The following is a 27,606-nucleotide window of genomic DNA, read 5'->3' on the forward strand; positions in this document are numbered from 1 at the left end:
TTCATATTCCTGAACAAGTTAATTAGGTTATTTTTCCTAACAATTTGCACCAGCCGTAAAGTCTATGATTAGTCCAAATCACCAAAACGATACGTAATTATATATTTTTGACGCGAACTCGTGCTTTTTTGTTGTGATTTTATTTTATTTACCTTTTGAAATCATGATTTTTTTAAAATTTGAGTTACAAATTGATAAAATCAATATTTTATTCACGTATGACATAAAAATTGATTAAACGGAAAAACCTAGCAAGAAATCGATAATAGTGAGTCCTAATCTTATGTCGGGACAAATATAATAAACCAAACCTAGATTAAAAGAATAAAAAAGAACTAAACCCTAGATTAAATCAATAAACATAATCAGGATGTTGGATTGAGTGAGCTCTATTTTGGATTGAGTGAGCTCTATTTTGAGGTGGTCTATTTCTAATTAAAATACCGATTAACTAATTTATATGAAGAGTTCTCAATATCTAAGTCTTGTATAGAATTATTATAATTCTTTAAATTTATGAAGATGATCTACATTGTGAATGTAACTCCGTCACAGAAACGAAAGACTTTTGTTAGGTGGTTCAAAAGGACCCTGGGAATCACTCGGGACATGGGACAAATGTGAGGAGGGTTCCCCCTTTCCCTTCTTTTGAGTCACCAAAAATGTGAATTGGAGGTTGCTTCAAAATGACACCCTAAAAAGGGATCACCAAAAGTGGAAAAAAGTAGTTTGCCATGAGAAATTAAGGAATTCTTTTATCTATTCCAAGTGCTGTAATCAGGGTAGGGTAATTCATGTTTATTAGAATCATTACTTTCCTGATACGCGTCAATAGATGTTTGTAAATTCAAATTTGATTCAGAGTTGTAGGTAAATAATTAATAGTATTTAAAAGCTTTATATGTCGAATTGTCAGCTAAACAGTCTCAACAATATCTCAGGTAGTTTTTATCGTATTTTAATTCACAGATACGGTTATCTGTTCAATTACTATTTTAGAAATAAAAATGTATTTTGTAACACAATATTTATTGTGATAAATATTTTTGATGAAGTAATGTTACAATTTGCAATTAAAAAAATTACTGCTACAACTTTGAACTTGAATAAGGAGAATCCCACATCACTTCCACTAGATCAATAGATGTGTAAGATTTCCTAAGAACTTTGATTTTATTTCAATCAACTTTAATCTCAATTACAATTTTGTTTATATAGAGTTTAGAGAAAAGAAGAAGATAACAACTAACTCTAACTAACTCTTAACTACTAATTATTAACTACTAACAGAATTAACAAACTTAGTTCATAACTAACTTTGTTAATCTTTATTTATTCAGGTACAAGTGGTGCTTCTATAGTTTGACTGGAGAGCTTGGAGGTGCTCCTAAACTTGGACTGAGAAACTTGGACTTGCGTGGGCTTCACAAAGACTATTTTACCCTTTGTATTACTTTAGAGTAAAAACCCTAGAGAGTCTGTTTTCATCTTCTATCTCTTTCGAAACCCTAGCTCTTACATCCCCCCTCAAACTGATGATGGCGGCAAAGACAAAGTCATCAGATTGTTCCTTATGCGAGAGAACAGATCATAAGGTAAACCCTTCGTAAATATATCCGCCAGTTGATCCTTCGTCGAGACATGAGTAATCACCAGAGACCCATTCGATACTAAATCACGAACATAGTGAAAATCTACTTCAATATGTTTCGTTCGAGCATGAAAGATGGGGTTGGAAGCGAGATGTTGAGCACTGATGTTGTCACAAAAGAGATTAAAAGGCCGATTCAGTGGACATTTGAGCTCATCCATAAGGTAAGATAACCATACCACTTCGGTTGCTGTATTTGATAATGCTTTATACTCAGCCTCTGTCGATGACTTGGCTACTGTTGACTGCTTTTTAGAACTCCATGAGATCAGACTTGAACCAAGGAAAATACAGTACCCACCTGTTGATTTTCGTGAATCAGGGCATCCAGCCCAATCTGAGTCTGAATAGGCTATTAAAGTAGAAATATTACCAGGGACTACACTAATTCCAGAACCCATTGTCCCTTTTAGATATCTTAATATCTTCTTGACAATAACCAAGTGAACTGTTGTGGGTGTTTGCATGAATTGAGCTGTGTAATTCACAGCAAAAGATATATCTGGACGAGTTAGGGTGAGGTATTGGAGAGCACCCACCAAACTTCTATATTCTGTGGGGTTTTCAAGCACTTCTCCATCAGTAATGGACACTCTTTGTCCACTGGCAACAGGAAGCTTAGAAGGTTTGCATTCTAACATACTTGCTTTCTGTAATAATTGAAGAGTATATTTAGTTTGTGTGAGAAATATACCTTTATGAGAAGTACTTGAGTTAACCTCTATGCCCAAAAAATAAGACAGAACTCCCAGATCCTTCATCTTGAATGCTGAACTCAAATCAGATATTAGCTTTGAAATTTGAGTGTTTGAGCTGCCTGTTAGAATGATGTCATCAACATATAGTAGAAGAATCATCATCTGATCTTGAGAATGATAAAAGAACATTGAGTGATCAGTTTTACTCTTATTGAAGCCATAAGCATGTAAAAAGTTTGCAAACTTGTTGTACCAGGCCCTAGGAGCCTGCTTTAGGCCATAGAGAGCCTTATGAAGATGACAAACATACTTTTCTTTCCCTTTTTGCTCAAATCCTGGTGGCTGAATCATATAAACATCTTCATCCAAAGTCCCATGCAAAAAGGCATTTGAAACATCTAGTTGTTTCATGAGCCAAGACTTTGTGACTGCAATTGTGAGAACAAGTCTAATAGTGTTTGCTTTTACCACAGGACTAAAAGTTTCTGCATAGTCCACTCCTTCTTGTTGATGGAACCCCTTGGCTACAAGCCTTGCTTTATATCTTTCAATAGACCCATCACTCTTTTGCTTCAACTTGAACACCCACTTGCAGCCTAGAATGTTCATAGACTTATGATGAGGCACAAGTGACCATGTCTGATTTTGTTGAAGTGCTAAGAATTCTTCATTCATTGCCTTGACCCACTCTTCATGTTTTGCTGCCTCTTTATATGTTGTGGGTTCAGTAGGTAAATGTAAGATAGATAGAAAAGCCATATCCAACATGTGAGGTGATGAATAATGAGCCACAAAGTCAGCAGGAAGCTGCTTGCTCTTGATTATGCCATTTCTGCCTCTAGTAATCACTTGGTCAGACTGTAAAGTCTGAGAATGCAACTCTGAATTAGCTGGTGTACTAGTGACATCATTAGGTGTACCTAATTCATGAGAGGGCAAGCTCCTATGTCTTGGAATAGTTGGTGAGCAAGTTGAATTTGATGTCCCTACTCCATTGACATTAGACTGACTAGTTGATAAACCAGGTAGAGGTAAAGAAATAATTGGCTGTTTATTCTGATCACTACTAGACTGTTGGGAGGAGATGTTAGCATATGGAAATTTGTTTTCATCAAACACAACATGTCTAGACATATAAATTCTCTTTGTAGTTGGTTCATAACACCTATATCCTTTGTGTTCTTGACTGTAACCCAAAAATACACATAGTAGGCTCTTGGGACTTAGCTTATCTTGTCTAAGTTCTCCTAAGTGAGGGTAACATGCACAACCAAATACCCTTAAGTATTTGTACTCTGGTGTAGTATGAAATAAGACCTCAAAAGGGCTTTTGCCTTGTAAAATGGGTGTGGGTATTCTATTTATGATGTAAACAGCTGTATTAAAAGCATCAAACCACAAAAACTTAGGCAGAGAACAATGAAGAGATAAGGTGTTACCTAACTCTGTGATATGCCTATGCTTTCTCTCAGCCTTCCCATTTTGCTGAGGAGTATAAGGGCAAGAAGACCTGAATAATATGCCATTTGAGTCTAAGAATTTCCTGAAATCACCTTGTTTCAATTCAGGAGCACCATCTGATTGAAAATATACCACTTTTGTTTTAAGTAAGTTTTCTGATGTTGACTTGAAATGAGTGAAACATTTGATGCTATCAGACCTATTTTTCATTGGGTATATCCAGCTGTATCTACTGAAATCATCTAGGAACAAGATGTAATATCTGGCCCCATTTGGTGTGGTAATAGGGGCTGGTCCCCAAACATCACAATGCACCAAGTAGAGTGGAACTTGTGATATAGTAGAAGAAGAATCAAAAGGTAAACATTTACTTTTACCCATAGCACAAGATTGACATAGTTTTTGATCAATAACAGTAGATAAAGTAATCTTGTTCTCCTGTTGAAGTTGTTTAATAACACCACAATGTGAATGACCTAGTCTAGCATGCCAAGTATCATAAGATGTAGCTACTTGAGCAGTATGAGCAGCTGTCCTAGTTTCTAGAACCCCATTACTGACTTCAATAGGATATAAATTGTTCTTAACAGGTCCTTCTGAGAGAACCTTTTTGGACCAAATATCTTTAATACAATATCCCCATGGCATGAATTCCACTGAACAGGAATTGTCTTTTGTAAACTTAGAAATAGACAATAGATTCCTTTGTAAACTTGGAACACATAGTACTTTGTTAAGGTCAAAAGAGCAAGAGGAGGTAGATAATGTAGAATTCCCTATGTTTGTGATAGATAGAAACTTACCACTACCTACCATGACTGCTTCAGAACCCTTGTAAGGCTGAGAACATGTTAAATTGCTTGTTGTGTGTGTCATATGGCTGCTGGCACCTGTGTCAGCTAGCCAAGAAGTATCTTTAGAACATTTTTCTGCTGAATTAGTTGCAGTATAGCATTCATTTACCATATCAATGTCAAAACTATCAGATAGACAATCCATAAAGCATTCTTCTTCTGTTTCAAGTACAATAGCAGTATGGCATTCTTGAAATTCATCATGCTCATCACTACTATACATATATACTTCTGCAGTATTACATTCAAGAAGAGGTTCATCTGCATATGAATAAGATTGAGGATCCACTTGTTCCATTTTTTCTTCAATTTTCATAGATACTTCTTGTTGAGTTTCTGTATGATAACTACTATGTGGTTTATTTTGCATATATCTGAAATAGCATACACCTGCAGCATGGCCCCATCTTTTGCATATCCCACAGGGAACAGAAGAGAAATCAAAATCATCTGCCCTTTGATTATGATTCTTTCCTTGAGGATTTTGAGAAGTAGATGATGAAATGTTATCTTTCTTAAAATGGGTAGCTTGATTCTTGTAATATGAAGGAGAGGGTCTACCATTATATCTGTTAGAAGGCCTAGGATACCCTCTCTTGACATAGTAAGCCTCTTGTTCTAATTCCTTAGTAGATAACCATTGTTCATGTTGTACTAATCTGGACTTTAGTTGAGCCAAAGAAAGGAATTCATTGTTGGCTCTAAGAGCTATAACAAACTGATCATAATCTGAGTTTAATCCTTGTAAAGCTAATCTTACTAATTCTGAATCTGAAATCCTATCATGCACAGATAACAGAGAATCAGAAATGGTCTTCAGTTCTCTTAGATATTCTGTCACAGTTGAATTTCCCTTTTTGATGTTTTGTAATTGCTTTCTTAATTGGTCTTTCTTAGACTCAAGACCCTCATTGTTTGTGAGGTCTAGATATTCCCAGATTTCTCTAGCTGATTTTAATCCATAGGTATCACAATAGATGGATTTTGACAAGGTACTTTTGAGGTAAGATCGAACAAAACTCTCCTTGGATCTCCATTGCTGGAAATCAGGGTTAACTTGCTCTACTCCATGAATTATTTTTAGTTGGGGTGGTTCCTCTATAGAACCATTTACAAAACCTAGCATATCATAAGTATTGAGAAGTGTCTCAACTTGATCTCTCCACATGAGATAGTTGGAGTCATCTAACTTCTCTGTAATAAAGCTAGTAACAGATGATATAGGTGGAAGATTACCTGAATTCAAAGAAGCCATGAAAGATCCTTGGAATTTGGTGATAAGCTCGAAAAAAAAACAGTAAGTTGCTGCTGAAAACCTAATTTCCTTTCTTTCTTAATGATGAAATTGAAAGCTTAAAGCTTTCTTCTGTTGTTAATATTGATTTGATTCTAATATTTGATCTTGTTTGATGTTGAATTTTGTATGAGATGTTGAATGTTGCTGATTGCTATTAAGTTCTTGAAGAAAAACCCTAGTATTTGGATCTAGCCTCGAGCTCTGATACCATGTAAGATTTCCTAAGAACTTTGATTTTATTTCAATCAACTTTAATCTCAATTACAATTTTGTTTATATAGAGTTTAGAGAAAAGAAGAAGATAACAACTAACTCTAACTAACTCTTAACTACTAATTATTAACTACTAACAGAATTAACAAACTTAGTTCATAACTAACTTTGTTAATCTTTATTTATTCAGGTACAAGTGGTGCTTCTATAGTTTGACTGGAGAGCTTGGAGGTGCTCCTAAACTTGGACTGAGAAACTTGGACTTGCGTGGGCTTCACAAAGACTATTTTACCCTTTGTATTACTTTAGAGTAAAAACCCTAGAGAGTCTGTTTTCATCTTCTATCTCTTTCGAAACCCTAGCTCTTACAAGATGAAAGTGAAAGTTAAGCAAATTTGAGAGCTATTTTGTGGACTGAGAACATGGGGTCAAACATCTGATTTTGGAAGGAGACTCTCTCAACCTTAGTAGCTTTTTGAATGGGTACAAAAATTCATTACACTGGACAGCAAGGTCAACCACTAAGGAAATCAAGTCTCGATCGCTTTCTTTCGCTTCTATTTCTTTTTCTTATGTATGTAGAAAGTTAAATAGCAAAGCACGTCAGTTGGCTATAAACTCTAGGAACTCCGGTGTGTCTTACTCATCATGTATTCCTAATTGCAACTCTTCTCATCATAACATGATTGTAACAAACTTATCTAATATGGTATAGATGTTATGTTTTGTTCAAAAAAAAATAAGGGGATCAGAGTCATTGACTCTAGTATATTGGTTAATTTGTCAAAACTAGAAAGAACTCTATTCAATCTGACATTCTGTCACGCTCATGCACATCCATTTTTTTTAATTTGAGGTTAGTTGACACTTGGTTGTGAAAGTGATTGAAAGTGTTAACATAAATTCCAAATTTTTTTCATTTGTAGTTTAATTTCGACAGGTATCGTATTTATCACATTTTGGTGGTGTATAAATGTCATATAATGACTAACGTAGAATAACGTATTTCATTTAAAAAAAAAAGATAACGAGGGAGAAAAACTTTTCGTGACAGTTACTTTCATGCCAACTCAAATGCATCTTTCTCCTGCGATTTTTCATCCCTTGATCATTCATAAAAAGTGTTCTAATTATTTAGGTCTTTTTGGTGGGTTACTGCATCCGATTTAAAAATTAGAGGTCACACACCCATACTTAATGGAGATGAAAATAATCTATCGTTATTGATTTTGTGTTTAATAAGAATTATTAATGACCTTTAAGATAGTTTGTATGACTTTGTGGATGTAAGAGTGTCTTTAGGACAATTCATAGTTGTTAGGAGCACATTACAATTTTAAGATGTATGCTCATGATGATTTCAACAAAAGTAAACACAAATTTATACGGTCCAGAGTTTGTAGCTACAATACCAAAAAACCATCACAAGCAACCCAAACTTCATAACTTCAAATCCCGCTACCATTTATTTGTCTTCATTTTTTAGATCTAGAATGATCTATAAACAACAAATTTCATTCTTTTTTGTCGATGAGATAACAAATTTCATTCTTAGGGAAAGAGATACAAATACCCCATAACCAAAATTTTACAGTGATTTTACTTTTATTACGAAAACTATTTTTGAAAACAATACGACCGTATCAACAATACGACCAAAACAAACTCACCAAACAAACTCCTATACAGATGATCAACCGTATCAACAATACGACCACCACGCCACTCAAAATTGAATCATTAATAACCAATAAATGAAGGAAAAAGCCAAGGCAACAACAATGGAGACCTTCATCGACACCATTTCTCAAAATTAATGTGGATGCTTCTTTTATGCAACTGACGGAACCAGCTGGAATAGGGTGTATTATCCATGATGAAGAAGCAAATTTTATCATAGCCATCGCGGACACTGTGAGAGGACAAAATCCAGAAGAATGTGAAAGCTTAGCTATACACTACGGTATCTTATGGGCGATCCAACTTCAATTCCAACATGTTCACATCGAAAGTGATAACCAAAACATCATCAATTACATCAATGATCAAAGTGACGATTTACACTGGCAATCCAAACAGATCATCTCTAAGTCACTAGATCTCAAGAACCAGTTCACAAACATCATTTTCAGTCATGCTCCCAGGGTATGCAAACTCCAAAGCAGACGCTCTAGCTAAATGGGGTAGAAATAATTGCCAGAAAAAAGTATGGAATGTTGTACATTTTTTTTATTTCCGCTTTAAGTTAGTTGACTTTGTAAGAGTTTTATGGTTTGCTTCATATATATTTCATCGCAAAAAAAAGGATAGGGAACCCGTCATTTGAGGACTCCCTTTGAACCGTCTAACTCATTTAGACAAAAAGACAAGGAAAATTCTAGACAGAGAAAGTGGTTTGGTCCTTCTCCTTTTGTCCAATTGAATTGAACGGTTCATAGGGAGTCCCCAAATGACTGACTCCCTAGACTTATTGTATTCAACATGACTACATTCACATAAAGTTGATTCATGTAACTACAATTTCTTTTACTTGCAAAATTTATTGGTGCCAATTCCCCTCAAACCAATAGTAATTTCACACTCGACTCAAGCAAAATTGGAAGCCCAAAATCCCTGAAATCCTTCTTAAAGAAGTATTTGGTATTTATTTTCGCTTTTCTCTATACACAAAAGGCCCCAATTTTGACTTCTCTCTCGGCTCCTTAACATTTGGATTGACATGTTTTCACCTCACCAAACTGCTCATATACTTTTCTAGATCAATTTTTCGTCATTTTCATACGCGAATTAGTTTTAAGTCACTAAATGTATGTTGTAGCTTGATATTTATGTTTCCCGATAATTCATATCTGTGTTTAAAAATTAACTAAATAAAATTGATTAAGATATTGTTTAGAACTCTATTGATTATGTGTTTCAACCCAAAAAATTTATGGTAGTGCGATTAAATCGTGGGTTGAAGGTAATGGATCAAATGACCGATCAACTCCATTCGACTCGATTTAGTTCAAAGGTCAACAGATTCAGTTTGGTCAGGTCGACCACTTTTTGCTTACCATCTTTTATAATAGCAGCCTGTTAATGTCATATCACTTAGTGATGAATGTTAGATATAATGTAATTGTCATGCTAAATGCATTAGACCTTTGTGCTCTATGTGGATGACTTGTTAGTTTAAGTGGGCTATCTTTACATTTTAATCTACAAGTAATCAACAAGATTTCTTTTCAATCAATTGTGTCAAAGAAATTTCTAACGAAGTATAATTATTTTGTAACTCATTATTTGATGTCTGAATGTATCACGTATAAAGATCATCAGGTGTTTGTTAGAGCTAGATGCTTTTCGTTTTTGAAAAAAAAAGGCAAATGCTTATAGATAGTTTTGAAAATGACCTGGGTGTTTAGAGAGCCAACCGCTTATAATATATACTTCTTCTTCTTCAAATAAAAAAAACCGCTTATAATATAAATGATCAAATTAAGCTATCAAGAGTAATTAAACTAATTTAAGAAAAATAGAGGTAAGATGTCCTGAGATAAGTTGTAAGTTTGGCAAATTCTGCATTTGAGTGACAAATTTTGTCAAATTGCTAAAGGTTTTGAGAAAGATTCTTTTTGGGTGAGGCTTCTGGCCACTCATTAGAGTTTCTCTCATTTTTATTTTTTTGTTGAAAGAGTTTCTCTCATGACTCATGGAGATTTAATCCATCCATAAAGACCATTCTCAATTTTTCATTTGGATACAAATTTCTCCTTTTCTCATCCCAAAGACCCCAAGTCTCTTTCAACAAAAAAAAAACGACCTCAAGTCTTCCATTAGAATACAATCTTAGTATCCCATCGGAATACTAAATCCAAGTCTTCCATTAGAGTGCAAATTGAATTGGTACATGCTTTTTAGGTTTCTCGTGGAAAAGGGCATTGACAGAGTCTAAGTTGTCAAAATTATAGAACCAATTTGCCCCATTTGGATAGCTATCTCCATTTACAAACGTATGTCACTTTCTTAAAAAGAAGCCGGGTCCAAGACTCCAAGGAGACTTCTCAATGGTATCTTCCTCCCTCACTAATATCGATAATTATTTGACGTGGTATTTATAAATTAAAATCCCTCCTCTATATTCGTATGAGTAAGATGACATATTTATACTCCATAATTCGTTATAACAAAATTAGTTAAAATTTATTTCGTTAATTTTTGTTTGGACTTCAACTTTCCTTACGGTGCAAAAGTACAATTTCCTTAATATGCATTGACGAGAGTATAATTCAGGCAGTGGACAAGGAAATTTCTATCATCTCACTCTTTAGAGATAGTTTGGTAGTTATAATCTTACTGATAAATTGAAAAGGCATAATAATGTATACAATTAGAAATAAATTTGAGAGATATAATCTCAACCCTTAAGAGACAGGTTTAAAAAATATAATCTTACACATTGTAGTTGAAAGTATAAGGAAAAAGATATCATATCTTTTTATTATATGGATCTTTACAAATTTACAATAGTTTACGAAAATAAAACAAATTCAACCGTGATGCAATGTCCGACCGCTATCCTGACTCAATTCCGGTCGAAGTATGTAGCCAGCTGGGATTTACACTGGAGAGGAAAATTATAAGGCCAAAATTCGGGTCAAAATAGCAAATGAAGTCCAACCCGGAATAATAATTCAAAAAAAACCCAAAATTTGAAATTACAAAACATTTATGAAAATTTCTGAACAAAACACAATTTGCTCTCAACAATTTTGTATTTGCTCTCAACAATTTTGTAAATGTATGAACAAATTTGTTTTTGTTCACGCATAATTATATATGTTGTCACAGTTTCAAAAGTGTTGTAATAGTTTCAAAAGTGTTGCCAACAGTTTAAAAATTGGGTTTTTTTTACATTATTATTCCCGAGTGGGTTTTTTTTTTCGTATTTGGGCCCAAATCTTGGGCTTTTCTTACATAGTTTCTTTACACTGGGATTGAGCCGGAACAGTGACGGGTCAGTTTCTCATTTTCCAAATAAATGATGGACTAGATGGTGAACCTTCTCCTTCATAAAAAAAAAAAAAGATGGTGAACCTTCTTTGTAATCGTGTCCCAATATTTGTAAGTGCCACGTGTTTGTTTAAGTATGGGCATATATCATTGTAGTTAGCAAGCACTTGATCATTTATGAGGAGTGGTAACTTTTGGAGATGTCCCACTACCAATTGGTACAGGGACATCACAGTCCCACAAACTAGGTGTCTTTTTACAACAATTAGGTGTCCCAATATCAATTACCTTCCTAGAGAACCACATAATCAAATCTAACCGTTCAGATTACATAACTTAACCCTAGTAAAATGAAACACAAGAATTAGACGGTCCAGATTTAGTTAGATCATGTGCTTTAATTTGTTATACGGCACAATACCCGGAACAAAGAAGAAGACCGGAAGATAAGTGAAATCCGTTTTTGTAGTTCCCTCTCTTTTCTCTCTCTCTCTAGTCTACTGTAAAATCTTAATCTTTTTGAAACGGTTTTTATTATAATCATAGATTTAGATTCGTAAGTACTGGTAAAAATTATATTTCAAGAAAAAGAGAAAGCTAAAACTAGACCAGCACAAAACGGTCTGTTTTTTACTAAAAAAGAAAAGCAAGAAAGTGAGAAACCGACTCATTTAAGTTGTAGAGAGAGAAAGAAAGAAAGAATCAGAAATGGTTGATTGATTGCCCCTTCTTCTTCTGGTTTTGGGTTTTAGAGAGAGAAAGAGATTTGTAGAGAGAGAGAAAGAGATTTTTAGAGAGAGAAAAAGATGCAGAGAAGGAGGTCTAGAACCTTGATCTTACTTCGGACGATTATATCTTGCACAATATTTGTGATATCAATAGTTGCTATCCTCTCTGTTCATTTGCACATCTTTCTATTTTCTGAAGTTACTCCATTTCCTGATTCATACAAGCTACCTTCAGTAATACTTCTTACTCCTTTATCTATTTCGATTTGTCTTTCTTTTTCTAGGGTTTTTTTTTCTTCTTCTTTTGAGATTCATGTGCTCCTTTTAGCATTTTTATTCATCTACTTGAATTTTTTTATTATTAGGAATTTATTAGTTGTCTTTCTCTTCACTGATTGCAATTTCTCTTTAAGGATTTGGGTTTTGTAAGATTTTTCAATACATGCTGATTGCTGTTTCAGTAGGATGATCTGTTTGTTTTTTTTTTCTTTTGGGGGATTTGCAGCAACATGACATTGGACATCAGAGATTGAAAGGGGAGTTGAGATGGACTCAGGAGATTTCTCAGCCCCAATTTTCAAAAGTTCCTCTTCCTTCTCACAAGGTTATATTGCTTAAAGTTATTTTATTTGTCAATCAAATTGTCTGCCTAGATTAGAATATATGTTTGATTCTATCTGATATCATATCAAGTGGATTGAACCCATTGTTCAGATTTGGTTTTCGTGTAGATAGGTTTGTTTTATGCGAAGTAGTTATGCATCTTTCATGTTTTCACTCCTTTAGATTTGACAGTTGAATGTTGAAAATCGAAGCCCTTATTTCGACAAGCTTTGGAAGCCTCCCCAGAATCACAATTTCGTACCGTGTATTGATCCCAGTCCATCCTATTCACGTAAGAGGGTTGTTGTAGTCTTTTTTATTTAGTATCTCAAATTGCAATCTTTTCAGTTCTTCAATGATGAATTGTTTTTCTGTGTCGTTTGTAGTTCCTACAGAGTCACGTGGTTACCTGCTCGTTCATACGAATGGTGGGCTCAACCAGATGCGAGCTGGGGTAAGCATCTCTCATGTTGAATCTCTGGGTAATCATAGTCATTTTACTCTCATGGTGTTCTATCTGAATTTTATTGGTGAAATAGCCAATGACACTTTGAAATGTTTTTTGGTAGTTCATTCGAGAAGTACTTCCTCTGTTGTGCTATCATCCAAATCCGCGGTGTTTTATTTTGTTATGAAGTAGAATCTAATAACAAGTAACATGCATCACCCAAAACTGAAGACAATCTCATTTTCAATGCAGATATGTGACATGGTAGCTGTGGCTCGTATTATAAATGCAACTCTTGTTATTCCAGAACTTGATAAAAGATCGTTTTGGCAAGATTCTAGGTGCGAAGTTTTTCATGTTTAAATTTCTTACATGAGCTAACATGAATGAGACGCCAATCATTTGTATTCTTTTGTCTTGCAGTACTTTCAAAGACGTCTTTGATCGAGATCATTTTATAAGTGCTCTGGCTAAAGATGTTAGAATTATTAAAAAGCTTCCAAAGCAACTGGCTTCTGCTACTAGAGCAGTCAAGTATTTCAGAAGCTGGTCTGGTATAGAATACTACCAAAATGAAATAGCTCGAATGTGGGATGATTATCAGGTTCGTGCCCTAGGAAAACTTCTTTCTTATATGTTACTGTATGGATTTCTTATTTCTAGTTACTGACATACAAACATCTTTCATATAGATTATTCGAGCAGCGAAATCCGATTCTCGCCTAGCTAATAATAATCTACCTCCAGATATTCAGAAGCTACGCTGTCGTGTTCTTTACGATGCCCTCCGTTTTTCCCCTCCAATTGAGGAAGCAGGAAAAGTAACTAATCAAATCTGACTATCTTTTCAACATCTTAGAGGACTGGTGGCACCTTTTATTAAACGACCATGTATTTATCGACTTCGCAGTTATTGGTGGACAGAATGAGGTCGTATGGTCCTTACATTGCTTTGCATTTACGTTATGAGAAAGATATGCTCGCTTTTAGCGGATGTACGCATGGTTTGTCTCCATTGGAAGCAGATGAGCTGACTATGATTAGGTAAGATGTTTATACGGCTCTTTCAACCCTGTTTTCACTATTAGACGGTAAGCTTCCTTCTTAGTAGTACTTCGTCAGAAACTTATTTCTCTTGCAGACAGAACACGTCATACTGGAAGGTGAAAGACATTGATTCTCAGGAACAGAGGTCCAAAGGATATTGCCCTTTGACTCCAAATGAGGTTGGGATGTTCCTCACGGCTTTGGGATATTCATCAAATACACCAATATATATTGCTGCAGGCGATATATATGGTGGGGATAAGCATATGGCTAATCTCCTATCTCGTTTTCCATTACTGATGAGCAAGGTATGTAGTGGATTCAAATCCTATAATTTCATATTTTACTATTGCTGGAAATATGTGATTGTAGAATACGTTACTGTTTCTTATTTGTGTGCATGGTGATAGAAATTTGTTTAGCATGGCATCACATCTTCTCGAATGCCTTTTTACTCTTCTCAGTGTACGTATTATAATTTGAAGCTCTTCAGAACCTTCAGAAAAAATCTTAATTTGGGTTGGGTAGAGTGAGACAAAAATGAGTACTTCCCAGTTTACCTTTTGGTAATTGTTCTTCTTTTGCAGTTAATCATGTATTCATGTTTGCATCTCCCATGATGATAGTCTTTTCTCAGTGTCTTCTGATATGCATAACTAATAAAAAAGATTCTCCTTCTGATGTATTGGTGTCTGTTTGTCCCTGCGAAAGGAGGAACTAGGAAGCATATCAAATAAGGGAAATGCTGATAAAAGGATTACCACAAAGTTACAGTTTCCCAGTTGATCGCAAATTCACAATTTCCACAAAAGATTGAATAGAAGGATTTTGTTTCGGCTTTATTTCTTTCTCCCGTCTATCTTCTATGAGCATTTTTTTGTCTACTTTAACTAGTTACTAGTTCGAGATATTAAGGCTTTGAGGAAGCATAAAAATCACCCGACATGGAAGTGTTGGGGACTATGCCTTTTTTTTTGTCTGCAGAGACGAATTAGTAGATTTAGTAGCTCGTTACTTCATTTGAGTTATCGAGATTTCAGTAATTTTTTTTTTATTTCGTTGGCAAATTGAAATTTGTCATGAATTATTTAGCGAGTTATGAGTATAAATATGAAATTTTAGATATCCATTGTTCTTCTACCTGCACAAGCTTAAGTATCCTTCTTACCCTGAAACTCTTTGGCAGGAAAAATTATTGTCTGTCGAGGAACTCGAACCTTTTACATGTCATGCATCCCAGATGGCGGCTCTTGACTACATCGTGTCAGTAGAAAGTGATGTTTTTATTCCTTCATACTCCGGAAACATGGCTAGGGCAGTCGAAGGTCATAGACGATTTCTGGGGCATAGGAAAACAATTTCCCCAGACAGGTAAGAAATTTTGTAACTTTAAGGCGTGCATATCATTTGAAGTTTGTATATCTAAGAATATGGATTTCGCTACCTGTACCAGGAAAGCACTTGTCCATTTGTTTGACAAAGTCGAACAAGGATCCCTAAAAGAAGGAAGGGGTTTATCTGATCGAATTGTAGAAATCCATAAAAGACGGTATGTTCACTTTCTTGTTCCTTCATACTTTTTGGTAGACAATGACGGAATGTGTGCTTACTACATATTTGAGTCTTTGACTATATATTCTTTATAATTTTCATATCATATCCCAATGACTGAGAAACTCATCAGTGAAGAAATTAGTGTACTCAGTCAAAATTATTTCGGTTGTTTATATTAGTTTAATTTGGACTTCACTCCAAAGTGAATGAATTAAGATCTTCCCTTGGTCAGTTAGCACCATACATAACCTCTTTATCCAGTCTATGGTAGCATTTCATATCCAAGTAGTTGGGTTTGGGATAGCATTTCATATAATATTGTATGTGTATATGTAATGGGCTTAGTGTTCAGCAGAGTGACTCCTGACTGAGTTGTATGGTTTCTGCTCGTACTTGGCCGAGCTATGCTTGAGTCCCAACGGCTAATCTTAACAAATGGGCATATCATCTTATACATTGTTTCTTGTTTTGGGCAGGCAAGGGTCTCCAAGAAAGAGGAAAGGACCAATCTCAGGAACCAAGGGTATGGAGAGATTTCGGTCAGAAGAGGCATTTTATGTAAATCCATTGCCGGATTGTTTATGTAGGAAGCAACCACCAAGTGTGAACATTTCTTTACAATAGTATAGATACATAAGATGAGATGACGAAGTACAGAAAACAAATCAAAGTTATTCTTTTTAGGAAGCAACTCAGGTCTTCTTGGTGTCTGGTGGGGTTCATCGGTTCTCTGCTAGAGCTGCTCCTGCTTCTGCCCCGTGTATCCTGAGTGTATAGCTTGGTAAGTAAAAATTCATATGTAGATGGAGAGAGAGCGAGATGAAGGCCATTCATATAGTATAGTATTTATTACAATGTAATCTAGGGTTAGGTCCAGGGTGTTGTTGGGGGAGGGGTTCCGCTGTGGGTTAATGATTCCAAGAAAAGAGAAATTCATGTTCCACTATTTTACGTGTAATTAGTTCCCATCGATCGGTACCTGCCCCCAGAGAACAGCAATACTATAAGAAAAATAATAAATTTCCATGTTCTTTCGTCATTCAACTGTTTCTGTTCTTTCGTAATGTCCCACCATCACTGCTCTAATATGAGTCAAGAAAGTTTATCACCCACATGGTTCTGTGAATGAGACCGTTTGCTTATATATAAACTTACATTTTAACTCTTGTCAACCATGATCATAGTCAATATCTTCATTCAAGACAGTCAAGAGCAGAACCCATGATTCATAAGCCATCAGGTAAGTAGAGTGCACTCAAAGGTAACCACATTCGAACGTCAAATTTATTGGTTTTGAGTTAACTCTATTTTGGCCCCCTAAGGATGACCAACTCACCAAAATGGCCCGTTTAGAGATGGCTAGCTTCTATTTTAATTTCTGTCATTCAGTCATTCAACTTAAACGACTAACTTAGCTTTCCTATTTTTTTACCCTCTCAAAACTCTTTTTCTCCCTACTTTGCCACTTTCTTCTTGCCGGTCCTTGGAGGTCGACCGCCCCTTCAAAACTCTATTCCTCCCTACTTCACCACTTTCTTCTTGCCGGTCGTTGGAGGTCGACCGGTCACCGATCGGCAACCATCATTTAGAATTTGTTTGTTCTTGTCCTCTACCCTCCTCCGGCCACCGCCACCACTTCCTCTGTCTGCCCCTACCATCTCTCCTTCATTTGATCTTTGGATCCCTCGATAGAAGCTTACAGTGGAGCCCTCAATCGAGTATGGAACCCTAGTAATTTGTCAAAAGATAACCCACAAGTACCTAGTCCTACTGCAAGAACGTTTTGTGAAGACCAATGAATCAGGTTAAGATGGAAATCATCTTACAGAGAAGAAGCATCCAAAAACTACAATCCATTAAACCCTCGCTTCAGAATCAATCATGTCAATTATCTATGGGAAGTTTTACAGGGGCTCCCCATTTTTGTCAAAAGACCCCACCTTGTGAATTTGGTACGAGCCTACCGAATTCACAAGAGATCATTCGGTACGAGTCCACCGAATTCACAAGGCAACCTTAAATGTTTTTTTTAATATTTCTCTTATCTCTCATTTTCCGATCACCAAATCCGGCCACCACCATCATCATTTTTCTCTTTCTCTCTCTCTCTCTCTCTCGTTAACTCTCACTCTCTCTTTATGTATCTATCACTCTTTCTGTCTCAAACTACATTTCTCTCTCTCTCTCTCTCTCTCTCTCTCTCTCTCTCTCACTAAACACATTTAGGCAAACCCCATAAAGAGAAATGGACTAGAAATGGTATTATTATTTTGATGAAAACCCAAAATAATTCAAATGAAGTAAAAAAAACGTTACAGAAATAACCCACATTGAATGATTAGGAATGTTTAGAAGAAGAATTGACATTGCTCAACAAAAGAGAAACAAAGAAGAATGAAGAAAAGAGGGGAAGAGAATAAACCGTGATGAGAGTAGGTATAGAGAATTCTCCAACCGTAGATATGATCTCCGACTTTGATCTGGCTTTCTTCAATTCTGTTGGAGAACAATCCCATTTCTCTTCTCTCTCTCTCTCTTCTCTCTCTCTCTCTCTCTCTCTCTCTCTCCCTCTCCCCCTCTCTTCTCTACAAACAAACATTATTCTTAGAAAAAGAGTATAGTCTAGTCTAGAGAGAGAAAGGGGGGAAGAAGAGGTAGACCAACCTACCTGTCAACTACTCTGTTGAGAAATGGATGATAGGGACTAGGTACGTTTCCTGACTTTTTGTATTTCGAGAGAAAAAAAGATAGACAATGAGAGAGAGAGGAGGAAGAAAAAATAGGAGAAAAACAGTACAGGTGATGGTGGTCGGAGTTAAGAACAAGAAATATTTTATTTCTCCTTAAAATTTGTTTCCCCAGAAATCTTCTAAATTTGACATCTTCCCTTTAAAAAATTTCACTCCGGATAGTGTTCTTATTTCCCCAAATCGGCGGCCTTTCTTTTATGTGAAACTCAAATATTATTTTTGTGAGAGTACCTATTAGGCCATGTTTGGCGTGAGGGAATCAAGTGGGGGAATGTGATTCATGGGAATTACAACCCTGACTACTGTTTGGCTCGCAGGAATGGAGGGGGAATCCTATTCTTCCAAATATGAGATTCTCCCTAAATGAGGTAATAGCAAACCCGGGGGGGGGGGGGGGGGGGGGGGGGTTGTGATTCCCATACCTGGCAATGATTCGGTTTAATATTTGTGAAAAAATAATCCTTAATAAAATATTATAATGACTAATATTAAAATCGTCATTTTCATAATATTTAACTATTTTCTTAACTATAATTTAAGTCACCACCATAACAACTCTGTCTCTCACTCTCACATACACCCACACCCTCTCTATGTCTAGTTTTTTCCTTCTCTCATTTTTTGTTCATTCAAATCATAACGTTTAAAAAGGAAAAAATTTAGCCGATACCTTTAATTATTTATTCTAAACAAATATTTAAATACAACTTAATTAGTGTATCGCGTTATTATTTCATATCTACAAATTTCAATAAATAATACTAACTAAAATATATATAACAAAATTCACTATAATTATGCAGTTCAAGTAAAAAGGATATAACATGATTTTTTTAAACAATTTACATTCCTATTCCCATACGAACCAAACACTAAGGCAAAAATCTATCAGGAATGGAATTCATATTTCATATTCCTGGTCAAGTCAAACATCAAACTAAAGTAATCTGATTTCCAGAAATCAGTTATGGAAAAGCGATTCCCGGGAACCACATTCCATTCTCGCGTGCCAAACATGACCTTAAGGTTTTCAAAATCAGAGATTAGGATTTTCAAATATGAGAATTAGAATTTTTAATTTGGGAACTATGACTTTATTAGTTTTTCAAAATAGTTAGATTATCAATTTGAGACAGAAGACGAGTTGGAGGGGAAAAAAAGTTCAAAACACTAACCTAGTATAAAGAAAAGAAACTCCAAGTTGACTAGAGAAGACGAGATTTTCAATTGGGATACTTAGCGTTAGAGTCAACAAAATGTACCGACATTAACATTTTCAATTGGAATATTTAACATTAGGGTCAAAGAAAAGTACCAACATTAATATTTGGGTCAAGGATTTCTTCTTCATTGGGACTTGGTCACAGACTAACCATTGACCAAGTTGACTAGAGATGGTCGTTAACAACCAGTTAGTCTGTGACCCAAATGGCAATTCTGCTATTTTTTTTTGACCTAAAATTAAATTATGATGCTAAAATAAAACATATTGATCAATCTAGCAAAACTGCAATATAATTCAAATACATAAATGTTCATCGGATTCTATATATCAATCATACAAGGAACATAAAGTAAGACAATGTAAAATGTGACCTATCCTAGCATTTGTAGGCAACATCTAGAACACAACATTTCTAAACTAAAAATTGAATCTTAGAAATGGTTTATTTTCTAGATAAAGGTTCAATTTTAAGCTTCACATTCAGATATTGCGTGAGGGCTTACTATAGATTCATCTCTGAGCATTCACTGTAAGTGTATCTTTCCCGTAGAGATATGTTCTAACTACTCTGCGAGCTGAGTCAACTCATGTTTTATTCTGCACTTAATGCACGCCCTCAAATCATTTCGTCTTTCTGATGTAAAAATTATTTTACTAGTGGCTCGAAACATAGGGTTCTTTTCCCTACAAATTCTCTAGAACACATTCTTTCCGTTCTCATGGCACACGTCTTTCCTTATTTTTATCTTTTTAGTGGGGTGTGAAGTAGGTTTTGGAGGATCATCACAATGTTGTCGCAAGGGTTTGTTGACGAAGATCTTTATCACTATGATGATGTTTTAACAGGTTGTCAATTTTCTGAAGGCTCTATGTTTTCCTCCGCTTCCTCCCCTCTCTCTATTTTATTCCATCAATCCTTTATGAGGAAGTTAGAGTAACTCCCTTGAATTTTGAATGTATACTTCAATCATTACTGAAATTGTGTTATGATTATTCATGGGATGTATATCTCGCACTTGATGAATCTGATGTGAATCTTAAAGTTGACTAGAGACGGTTCCGACGCCAATGTTTCAATGATTAAAAGGTAAACAGATATTTAGTGTTAGGGTTAAAAAAATTACCCACATTAGCATTTGCGTCAAGGGTTTGCTCGTTGTTGGGTTTGGTTCACATACTAATAGTTGACCTTGTTGACTAGAAACGGTTGTTAACGACCGTCTCTAGTCAACTGCAGATAGTCTATGATCCAGACCCAATAACGAAAAATCTCTTGATCCAAATGCTAATGTCGATACTTTTCTTTCACCCTAACGTTACATATCCCGTTCGACTTTATAATGCTGAAATACTGGTAGGAAAAGATGAAGCTCCTCCCCTCTTTGTGTTTGCGCAGCACAAAAAGCTTTACAATATTTACTATTTCTATTTGTTATTTTTTTCTAATTTCTTTTAGCTTTTGAGTGAGGTCAAGTTGAGTGCTAATGATAAACGTGGAATTACCTATAACACTAAGGTCAAACAGATAGCTAAATACAAACAGTGATTGTAGTCAACGTTGGTATATGTCTCAAACTCAAACAAGTTAAAAATCATGCTCCGAACTCATTATCTAGTTTCCACCACCTCTTGATGTAGTAGTTTGACTCCCACTCCGCAATCCAGAGGTCTTAGATTCGATTTCATGGAAGTCAAAATCTTGAAATCTTTGAACTTTGGTATAAATAAAGTAAAGGTAGATTAAATGGACTTAAACCATTAGGATGACCTCTAAGAGTTGATATTAAACCTTTAGGCCATGTTTGGCGGACGGGAATGGAATGTGATTCCCGGGAATCACATTCCCGTAACACGATTCCCGGGAAGCAGATCATTCAGTTTGATGTTTGGTTTGGCCAGGAATAGGAATTCGATTCCTGATAGATTCCTAACTTGGTGTTTGGTTCGTGTAGGAATCGGAATATAATTTTTTGTAAAATTCCTATTATATCCTTAAACTACATAAATAAAACGTCAATTTTATCATGTACTTTAATCAGTATTATTTATTCAAAATTGCAGATATGAAATAGTAACATGACACACCAATTAAATAGTATCTAAAATGCCAACAACCTTTGGTTGGAGTCGTAAAAGGTATAATCTTCCACTTCGGAGGTCAAAGGTTCGAGGGACGCTGGCCATTTAAAAAAAAATTATTTAAAATAAATAAAGGTCATGGCTAAATTTTTTTCTTTTTAAACATTATGAAATCGATTGTAATGAAAAAAGAACAAGAGAAGAGAGAAAAAACTAGAGAGGGAGAAAGAGTTACATTTGAGCGAGAGAAAGTATTGCTATGGTGGTGGCTAACCATAGGTTGTTAATTTTTTTAGTTGTGATATTGTGTGGAGGACGATTTTAATAATAGTCATTCTAATATTTTATTAAGGATAATTTGGTCTATAAATATTAAAACAAAGCATTCCCGGGAATGGGAATCACAAACCCACCCCCCTCCCTGGGTTTGCTATTACCCCATTTTGAGGGAATTCTATTCCCCCGGGAATAAGATTCCCACTGCATTCCCGCGAGCCAAACAATATCAGGATTGTGATTCCCAAGAATCACATTCCATTCCCACGCGATTCCCGCGCGCCAAACATGGCCTTAAGGACTCAGAATGTCTTAAAATCAGGTTGTTACACTATACTACTCAATTCATGTGTTTTAGTGTATTTTTACATTATCTCTTTATAATATATCAATTCCTTGCAATGACTCTTGTGGTCAGATAAAAGATAAAAAAAAATCTTAATACAAGAGTATTTATGACGGCCCTTTGGTACAAAATAACTCTAGATTATCAAACGCAAGAGAGAAACCCATGTTTCATCGTACTTGGGCGTCACATCTACCAAAGATTCAAATTCTAAATTATCAAACATTCAATCGATTCGACCAATATTCTTCCCGCCATTTCCTTCAACTACCCATTAGAACAATCTCTACAGAACAAATTTATACTTATAATGTCAAAATCGGGTCTCTTCTTCGATCTGGAAAACTCGAAGTTGCTCGTAATCTATTTGATAAAATGCCTGAAAGAGACGTTGTTTCCTGGAATGCTATAGTCACTGGGTACTGGCAGAATGGGTTTCTCAATGAATCGAAGAGATTGTTTGAGTTAATGCCGGTAAAGAATATCATCTCTTGGAATTCGATGATTGCTGGTTGTGTTGAGAATGAGAGAATTGATGAAGCTTGTGAGTATTTTTATAAAATGCCTGAGAGAAATACTGCTTCTTGGAATGCTATGATTTCTGGGTTGGTTAAATTTGGTCGAATTCATGAAGCTACAAACCTGTTTGAAGAAATGCCTGTAAGAAATGTAATTTCTTATACTGCAATGATTGATGGGTATGCTCAAAATGGAGAGGTTAAGAAGGCGCGGGCTTTGTTTGATAGAATTCCGAGAAAGAACTCGGTTTCTTGGACTGTTATGATCAGTGGGTACGTGGAGAATGGGAAATTCGATGAAGCGAGAGATTTGTTTGATCTGATGCCTGAGAAGAATGTTGTCGCAATTACTGCGATGATAACGGGATATTGTAAGGAAGGGAAGTTGGAAAATGCGAGAAGCTTGTTTGAAGGAATTCAGTATAAAGATCTTGTTTCTTGGAATGCCATGATTGCAGGTACTACCATTTGACTGTATTTCTTCGTAAGTTGCCTCTATGTTTGAGCAAGTAGCCATAACAAATTCAGAACTTGTTACTTCAACAACAATATAGACATAAACACGATTGAAACCATAAGCATACTCGACTAATTGTTTTCTTGAAATTGTCTATCTTTTGGAACGTATTTGAGTATATAGCTGATGAAATTACACTAACATGGTTTTCACATTTGTCAGGGTATGCACAAAATGGGGATGGTGAAGAAGCGCTAAAACTCTATGTAGATATGCGTGGTAAGGGTATGAAACCAGACCACTCTACTCTAATTTCAGTTCTTACTGCTTGTTCAAGTATCGTATCCCTAAGAGAAGGAAGTCAAACACATGTGCTTGTTATTAAGATGGGTTTGAACTCGAACATTTCTGTATCCAATACCCTGATAACCATGTATAGTAAATGTGGTAGTATCCAAGGTTCTGAGTTAGTTTTTGAAGAAATTGAAACTCCAGATCTTGTCTCTTGGAACACAATCATAGCCGGGTATGCGCAGCATGGCCACTATGAGAAAGCTCTAAGTTCGTTCTCTGAAATGGGTCTCCATGGCCTTAAACCAGATGGTGTAACATTCCTTGGTATATTTTCTGCATGTGGGCATGCAGGAAAAGTGATGGAAAGCATAGTTTGGTTCGATTCAATGGTGTCAGATTATAAAGTTGTACCAAGAGCTGAGCATTATTCATGCTTGGTTGATATATTAAGTCGAGGTGGAAAATTAGAGAAAGCTTATGAGATTATCCAAGAGATGCCCTTTGAAGCTGATGCTGGGGTCTGGGGTGCTATTCTAGGGGCATGTCGAGCTTATTTAAATGTAGAATTAGGGGAGTTGGCGGCAAAGGAACTTGTGAAATTGGAGCCTCAAAATTCTGGAGCATATATTATATTGTCAAATATATATGCGGCTTCTGGCATGTGGGAGGAGGTAACAAGAATTAGGTTGTTGATGAAAGAACTAGGAGTTAGGAAACAACCGGGGTATAGTTGGACGGAGATAGGGAATAAGGTTCATGTTTTCTTAGGTGGGGACATATCACATCCTGAAATCAACGATATTCATTCAGAGCTTGGCAGTATTGCCATGCAAATGAAGATGGCAGATGATTTTGAGGATGCTGTATTATTTTAGGACTATGACTTATACATGTCAAAACGTAGAAAATGGTCTCAAGAAAAAAAGATCAACCGGGGATTCGTAAATTCCTAAGGTGATCTATAGTGTTGTCTTTGACTTCAAATACTGAAAATATACTTGATTACAAGTTCCAATCTGTGAAAGAAACTAAAAACACAGCAATACTATGTCTGATCAAAATCGTGAGTAGAAAAATGCTAGCTAAACTTACAAGCCTTCTAGCCAATGGATGGCTCTTTCCTGTGGAAGCTAGTTTTCCTGATAAGATCTCCGAATCTGCGTAACAAAGCTTTTTTCTTTCTCTGTGAGCTTCTGTCATTGTCATCATCAAGCTGAGAGCCATCTAGCATATCAAATTCTTCGAAGTTTAATGACTCTCCTTCATCTGTAAAAGCTGGAGAAGGTAATCTATGGAGTTGGTGATGGTTGTCATTTGTTGATGATGGTGCAAGTGGTGAATCTGCAACGTCGAATATTGAACCCTTGAGCATCTCAGCCTTTTCCGGGTCCTCAATTTCTTCCTTATGTCCATGTGGGATTTTCACTTCCTCAAGTTTGAGACGCAGAACATCAGCTACTCTTTTGCTAAAACTATGTTCCTTAAGGATTGAGTTTTGTTTCTTGACGGCCGAGTTTTGTTCCTTGATAACTTCTCCTACATGCTTATCATCATCTGAAAAAGCCAGAGAAGGTGTTTTCCTGTGGCTGTGATTTTTTGGTGGTGGTGCATTTGGTGAATCAGCAACATCGAATATTGAACCCTTGAGCAGATCTTCTTCGGAATCCTCAACTTCTTCTTCGTATCCTTGTGGGACTTTGACTTCCTCGAGTTTGAGCGAGAGGACTTCAGGTAATTTTTTACTAGAACTACTTTCCTTAAGGATTGACTTTTGCTCCTTAGTGATCGAGTGTTGTTCCTCTACAGTGCCTCCCACGTGCGTATCTTCTGTCATGGTATCCATTTTTGATGCAGTAGATAGCAATCTCTTGAGCTCCTTGATATTTTCAAAAGCTGCTGCTTCGTTGAGTCTTAGATGCTCATTTTCTTGTACAAGAACCTGCAGCATTTTTTCTTTATCGAATAAACTGTCTTTTAGTTGCACATTTTCGGCTCTTGCAATCTCGGCAACTTCTTTCGCTGCAGAAGCTTCATTAATGGCTTGTTTTAGTATATCCCTTAGCTTGCAATTTTCTTCTCTTGCTATCTTGGCCTGTTTTTCTGCAGCTTTTGATGAGTCTATCAGTTTATTATTCTCTTGTTTTAAAGCTGCACTTTCCTCTTCAGCTCTTTTGATACAATTAACAAACCCAAGTTCTTTATCGTTCCAAGACAAGATTGAATCGTCCGCTTCTAATTTCAATCTCTCAGACTCATCTTTATACTGTTTAGTTTCCTTTCTGGCTTCATCTAAGAGCTCTTCAAACTTCTCCTCTGTGCTTTTAAGCATCTTCTTTAAGCATTCTGCTTCTTCTCTTGCATTTTCTAGTTCAATTTGGTTCGAGCAAAGGTGTTCTTTTATCTCTTTGTTTTCTCTTGAGACTTCGATCATAACTAAGGCTATTTCGTCCATGGCCTTCTTGCTGTTCTCTTCTGCTTCAGTAGCTGCTTTCAGTTCATTTCTAAGTACTCGTACCTCCTGAATTAAACTGGTCGCCTTTGTTGAATCGAGTTCTTCTCCTTCATGAGCACGAGCAAGGTCCTCTTTTACCAAATGAAGCTTAGACCTGAGAGTCCCAACTTTCTCTCTCATTGAATCGGCGTCAAACTTTGCTTTCTCAAGATTCTGATGAGATATATCAAGTTCTCTATTAGTTTCAGCAAGCAAATCCTCCATATATTCGACCTTCTTTTCAAGAGAATTAACCTCAACCTTCGATTCTTCGAGCGTCTCCTTGGTATTCTCAAGCTCCTTCATTTTACAAAGCAATGAATCGGTTAATATTCTCTCCGATTCCTTCGTTTTATCCAATTCACTCTCGAGCATTTGAATTCTTAAATGGCTTTCGGATAATAAATCTCTAGTTTTAGACTCCAACTCTTTTGTATTATTAAGCTCCCATACCATTTTCTCAAAAATGGCTGTTTTTTCTGCAACTTCAGTCTCTCTCTGCCTCATTTTTTCCAATTCAAGCTTGAGATTTTCGATATCCTTCTCTCTAATCTCTAAATCTTCGCTGGAATCGTCTAATTCTTCCTTCACCAAACTTAACTCGGCAGAGAGATCCAACGTCTTCCTAACATTAGCTCGAGCGATATATCGGGCCTCCTCTGCCAATTTACAAGCAGCATCTTTCTCTTCGGTCGTCTCGATTAGTTTTTTACGTATCTCTACAAGATCATGTGTTAAAGCTTCAACGTCTAACGCGTGTTGTTTTTGAACAGCTTCGAGTTCGAGCTGCCATGCTTGATCTCTCTTCTGAGCTGAAAGAACACTAACTTGTTCCAATTCAGTTACTAAAGAATTCTCCATCACTGAACTATTTTCTGTTTGATTTTGTTCTGATAGTACCTCACTTAGTCTCATATTAGCTGCATTTGAGACTCTTTTCATTTCTCCAAGTTCGTCGAGAACACGACTTTTCTCTTCTTCTACAGCTGCTAACTGTTCTTTTATTCTCTGTAAATCATTCTGAAGATCATCAACAAATTGCCCCATCTCTGATCCTATGACAACCCTTTCTTCTTTTTAATTTCAAATTAAGTACAATAAAATCCTTGAACCAAATTTGGGAGTTTTTCGATTCTTAGAATATGTTTTTCTGCAATTTTCAGAAACCCAAATCTAAAAGAAACAGCCAATTTAAAACAGAAAGGTAAGGATAAAATAGCAGGGAATCCAAAATGGTGGAGAAATGGAGAAAACAGGAAAGTAGAATTTTTAGATATAAGCTAAATTTAGAACCAAATAAAGAGGAGAGTGGAAGAATTAATACTTGGTTTTAGAAGTCACCCACCATCTTTAGATATCGATTTTGTATCCGTTAATGGCGATTTAATCTATGTTCATGCATTCTATTATTAGAAGGGACCCAAAAGAATAGGACGAGAAAGAAGATAGAACCAGGAAAATTTTAGAGAGAGATAGTTAGTTAAAATTAAAAAAGAGAGATCCAAAAAGTCGTTGATCTATTGTAACGACCTTTTCTAATGACCTTTTTTAGTTACATTGCCCTTCACAAGAGAGTTATTGTTTGATCTTGTCCACTCGACAATAATTGGTAATGAAAATT

General features: G+C 35.9%; 3 protein-coding genes across 6 annotated transcripts; 2 read left to right on the top strand and 1 right to left on the bottom strand.

Annotated features, from left to right (window-relative positions):
* Nucleotides 1–11,597: 11,597 nt before the first annotated feature.
* Nucleotides 11,598–16,588, top strand: LOC147537638 (O-fucosyltransferase family protein). Its single transcript, XM_086640576.1, has 12 exons — nt 11,598–12,131; nt 12,403–12,501; nt 12,693–12,792; nt 12,887–12,954; nt 13,201–13,289; nt 13,372–13,552; nt 13,641–13,769; nt 13,859–13,992; nt 14,090–14,303; nt 15,182–15,366; nt 15,449–15,544; nt 16,026–16,588. Exons 1-12 carry the CDS (start codon nt 11,976–11,978, stop codon nt 16,171–16,173), a joined length of 1,599 nt encoding a protein of 532 aa, XP_086496702.1. The 5' UTR covers nt 11,598–11,975; the 3' UTR covers nt 16,174–16,588.
* A 4,688-nt stretch (nt 16,589–21,276) lies between these two features.
* Nucleotides 21,277–25,548, top strand: LOC147537639 (pentatricopeptide repeat-containing protein At5g08510-like). Of its 4 annotated transcripts, none has more exons than XR_015225366.1 (4): nt 21,285–21,319; nt 22,179–23,201; nt 23,423–25,225; nt 25,301–25,548. XR_015225366.1 is itself a non-coding variant. In XM_086641044.1 (3 exons), exons 2-3 carry the CDS (start codon nt 22,391–22,393, stop codon nt 24,367–24,369), a joined length of 1,758 nt encoding a protein of 585 aa, XP_086497170.1. In that variant the 5' UTR covers nt 21,277–21,319; nt 22,179–22,390; the 3' UTR covers nt 24,370–25,548. The 4 variants fall into 4 exon arrangements, 2 of the variants coding, with proteins under 2 accessions (XP_086497170.1, XP_086497171.1); XR_015225367.1 differs by lacking the exon at nt 21,285–21,319 and having other exon boundaries at nt 22,290–22,328; nt 22,381–23,201; XM_086641044.1 differs by having other exon boundaries at nt 21,277–21,319; nt 23,423–25,548.
* On the bottom strand, nt 24,408–27,032 carry LOC147537640 (Myosin heavy chain-related protein). The gene has a single exon (XM_086641043.1). It carries the CDS (start codon nt 27,030–27,032, stop codon nt 24,594–24,596), a length of 2,439 nt encoding a protein of 812 aa, XP_086497169.1. The 3' UTR covers nt 24,408–24,593.
* Nucleotides 27,033–27,606: the final 574 nt, after the last annotated feature.

The sequence above is a fragment of the Eschscholzia californica genome, unplaced genomic scaffold, assembly GCF_041429995.1.
Source record: "Eschscholzia californica isolate CP2 unplaced genomic scaffold, dmEscCali1.0.p SCAF_5, whole genome shotgun sequence".
Taxonomy (NCBI): domain Eukaryota; kingdom Viridiplantae; phylum Streptophyta; class Magnoliopsida; order Ranunculales; family Papaveraceae; genus Eschscholzia; species Eschscholzia californica.